Source organism: Cystoisospora suis (genome assembly GCF_002600585.1).
Source record: "Cystoisospora suis strain Wien I chromosome Unknown contig_400, whole genome shotgun sequence".
Taxonomy (NCBI): domain Eukaryota; phylum Apicomplexa; class Conoidasida; order Eucoccidiorida; family Sarcocystidae; genus Cystoisospora; species Cystoisospora suis.
Genome location: NW_027153201.1, coordinates 23599 through 27089, shown reverse-complemented (window position 1 = coordinate 27089; position 3491 = coordinate 23599). Strand labels below are relative to the sequence as shown.

The 3491-nt window shown below is 42.2% G+C and overlaps 1 protein-coding gene across 1 annotated transcript in view; it reads left to right on the top strand.

Moving 5' to 3' along the window:
• Positions 1–3491, top strand: part of CSUI_001012 (gcc2 and gcc3 domain protein) — a gene marked incomplete at its 3' end in the record, with an annotated part of 4146 nt that overhangs the window by 245 nt on the left and 410 nt on the right. Inside the window, exons 2-4 of the mRNA XM_068061218.1 lie at positions 956–1078; positions 1825–2025; positions 2749–2858. Of these exons, the coding sequence (XP_067926807.1) occupies positions 979–1078; positions 1825–2025; positions 2749–2858 (411 nt within the window). The remainder of the gene's footprint in view (positions 1–955; positions 1079–1824; positions 2026–2748; positions 2859–3491) is intronic.

The window sequence follows — 3491 nt, the reverse complement described above, 5'->3', positions numbered from 1 at the left end:
TTCTTCTTCTCTTCTTTCTTGGCAAAGAAGCAACTCATTACTCTTCCCAACAAGTGTCTTTAGTATACGAAGAAAGAAGAAGGGTTGCTTTAATTACGGATCCTTTCTCCTCTTCATTTAACACGGAGAGGTCTTTCCAACTTGGAGGAAGAAGAAAAAGAGAAACTTTAGGGAGAGACAAACAATGGAGACAGGAAGAAGAGAGAAGAGGGATCAACGGCTCTTCACTTTCTTTGTCTTGGTGCGACGGAAATCTCCTTAGCGACTAATCAACAGGAAGCCTTAGTCAAAAGATAGAGAGGGGGAGATGGAGAAAGAGAAGAGACACGCAGAGACAGAAGGTTTCTAAGAATGAAAGGCATGAAACAAAGAGTGTCGGAGTGTCTATGTAGGAGATAAGAAGAGATACAGAAGCTACAAGGCAACGAGCTTCTCTCAAAGGGGGTGTATTTCACTTCCTCGGTGAAAGGCGTTTGTCGATGCTAGAGAGAGTCTCGAGTCTTCCTACGTGTATACATCTTCCTACATGTTCGTACATGCCTACCCACTTCTATAGGGGCCGGCTATACATATAGACACGCAGAAAGACATAGCTGTCTACGTGTCTCGTTGTAGACATGTCCACACGTATCTATATTCTTCAGGTGAAGGATCTTTCGCTATCTATCTTTGAGCTGGCGATCCATAGTGATTGAACTTAATAGCCGTAGTAGTAGTAGTAGTAGCAGGAGGTAATGAGTTGTAAGGAGAGAGAGAGAGAGAGCAAGGACCACTCGGGTGGTAGTACTACTAGTAGTAGTAGGAGACGCTGGTATCACTTATTCTAACTTTTCTCTTTTGATGAAGTTCCTTAGGTATCTCATTCGTGGCTGCTATGGTAATGATGCTTATGGACTGTCCTCCTGGGGGCTACTCTGCTTGTTTCAAGATGTGTGGATCTCTTTTTGTCTCTAAGGATTTTCATCGAAGGTGGTGGGAATGGGGACTGGAGAGGTCCCTAATGTCTCCGTTTGGTTTCGTGAGCCAACGCGAGTTCTAGCTGATCGATCAGGAGACACAATCTATGCAATCTATCCAGGTATCTTCTTTCTCTTCTTCTCGGTGCCTGTCCTTCTTCTTATGACTCCTGGCACTCTCATGTAGCCTCTACCCGACATCACGTCCACATGTGTCTATATCTGACTATATAGGCACGTATACATAAGGGTATATATATATATACGTCTGCATACCTATGCATATGAAGTTGTCCTTACTCTGTCACCTAAGAGAATCATAGGAGGAGAAGAGAAGGAAAAGAAGAAGAAGAAAAATTCAGTCCATCTATCTACTCAGGAGACGGAGACTACAGAATAGAAGACACCTCGGATCGATCTACTTCTCTCTTTCATTCATTGCTGCTGTGGCCTATTTGAAGTGTACATACACACTTCCTCTCTCTATCTATACTCATCTTTAATCTATCTCTCTATTTTTAAGCTATCAATCTATCTATCTATGTATCTATGTATCTATCTCTGCGTTCGGGCAGTGTGTATTTTAGCGTGAATGTGTTTCTATTTCTACTTGTCTAGCTCTTCTCTCTCTTTATCCTTTCAGTCATCCTAGTCAGAAAGCTCCCCAATCTTTCTCTGTCTTTCTTCTCTCTTTTCTTCTCTTCTCTTAGCGTCTTCGTTTTAATAGATTTCATCTTCTCCTTTCTCTTTGTGTCTTTTCTTGCTTGTCTGTTTCCATCTCCATTTCCTCTCTCGTTTTGCTTTCTTGCCTTTCCTTGTCCCCCCATTCTTCTTTTTCTTTTCTTCTCTTCCTTTTTGCATCTATTAGAGGTGAATATGATCATCCTATGTCCATTAGATACGAAGATAGTGTATGCAGCGGCAACGATCGAGGATCCTCGAGGCTTTACTTTAGACAGGACAGGCGAATACTTCTATCTTGCAAGCCGCAAACTGCATCGAATCTATCGACTTAAATTCGCCCATAAGGTGCACCAAGCCGAGTCTGTCGTTGGGAATGGAGTGGCAGGTAAAAAGGGGACATTTTTCGAAAGAAATTAAAGATCTCTTCACTTCTGTCTTTGTATGGTTAGATGGATGGAAGGAGTCAACATTTCTTTCTCATGAACTCTTACTGCTAGTTTAGAAATTCACCATACAAAACACAAAAGGAATGGGCAGAGTCAGAGATATCGATCCAGCTAGCTAGCCAGCTAGGTAGCCAGCTAGCTAGCTAGTTAGGTAGGTAGGTAGGAGCTTCAGCTTTAGTTACCAGCCACGTCCTGGTATCTATCCCCCCCCTTCTCTACTCATCTATTCTACTCTTCATCTTGAAGCTGTCTTCTAAATATCTCTTTCATCCGTCTGCCCATCTTTAATCTATCTATCTTTGACCTATCTATCTATCTTTAATCTATCTATCTTTAATTTATCTATCTGTCTATCTTGAATCTGTCTATGTTTCATTTATTTCTCTATCTTTAATATATCCTTCGTCTCTCTCTCTCTTTAGGTGTATGTGCAGGTGTAGAAATTGTAAAGAGACATCTCTATGTACATTTGGTGAATGAGGCGCACTAGAATGGTCTCGTCCGCCTCCTGGATTTCTCTTCTTTCTTTCTTTCTGTCCGTCCTCTTCCACTCCTGGTCCGGTCCCCCTCTTGTTTTCTTCTTTTGTCTCCTTCTTCTTGTTCTCTGTCTCTGTCTAGGTACTTCTTCTGCTCGTGTTTAATGTCTTGTATCGTCCATACAGGCACTGGTCTTTTGACGGCACCGAACGAGATAATTCAGTTGAATTTGCCTAACGACGTCTTCATGGATGAAGACAACGTTATGTATATCTCCGACTCGGGCAATAAGCGAGTATGTCTACGCACCTCTCTTTCTCTCTCTCTTTCCCTATCTTGTCTCTATACATGTATATGCATCTATACTCCTTTCTTTCTACTGATACTGCCTCTTCATTCTCTTAACTTCCTATCTATCTATTCGAAATCTACCTATCTATCTATCTACCTGTCTTCGATCTCCACTGTATGCATCTATCCGCCTATCTATGTAGAGTAGAAGCGTAGAGGACCGCAGTAGGGGTGACTCTTCGTTCGCTTTCTTTTCTTTCTCTTGTTCGTCCGATAGACGGCACCTCGACTCCTCGTCAGTTGATACCTACCAGCCATGGTCATAGTTTAGTCCCAGTAGTAGTAGGAGAGGAGGAGGAGGAGAAGTGTGGATCATAGTATTGGTCATAGTAGTGAAAGTAGTAGTGTTCGTCACACATAGTAGAAGTGACTCCTACAGATACCACTGGTAAGTGAGTTGCGGGGTGCACGCGGACAGTAGTAGTCATAATGATACTAGTATGGGTATTAGTCATAGTATTGATGGGGACGGAATAGTAGTCTAAGTCATAGTAAGAGTAGTAGGACTACGAGTCTTCACGTTCGTATTAGTCATAGCCTTACTCATCGTATGTATGAGTCCTTCTGAACCTTCTTA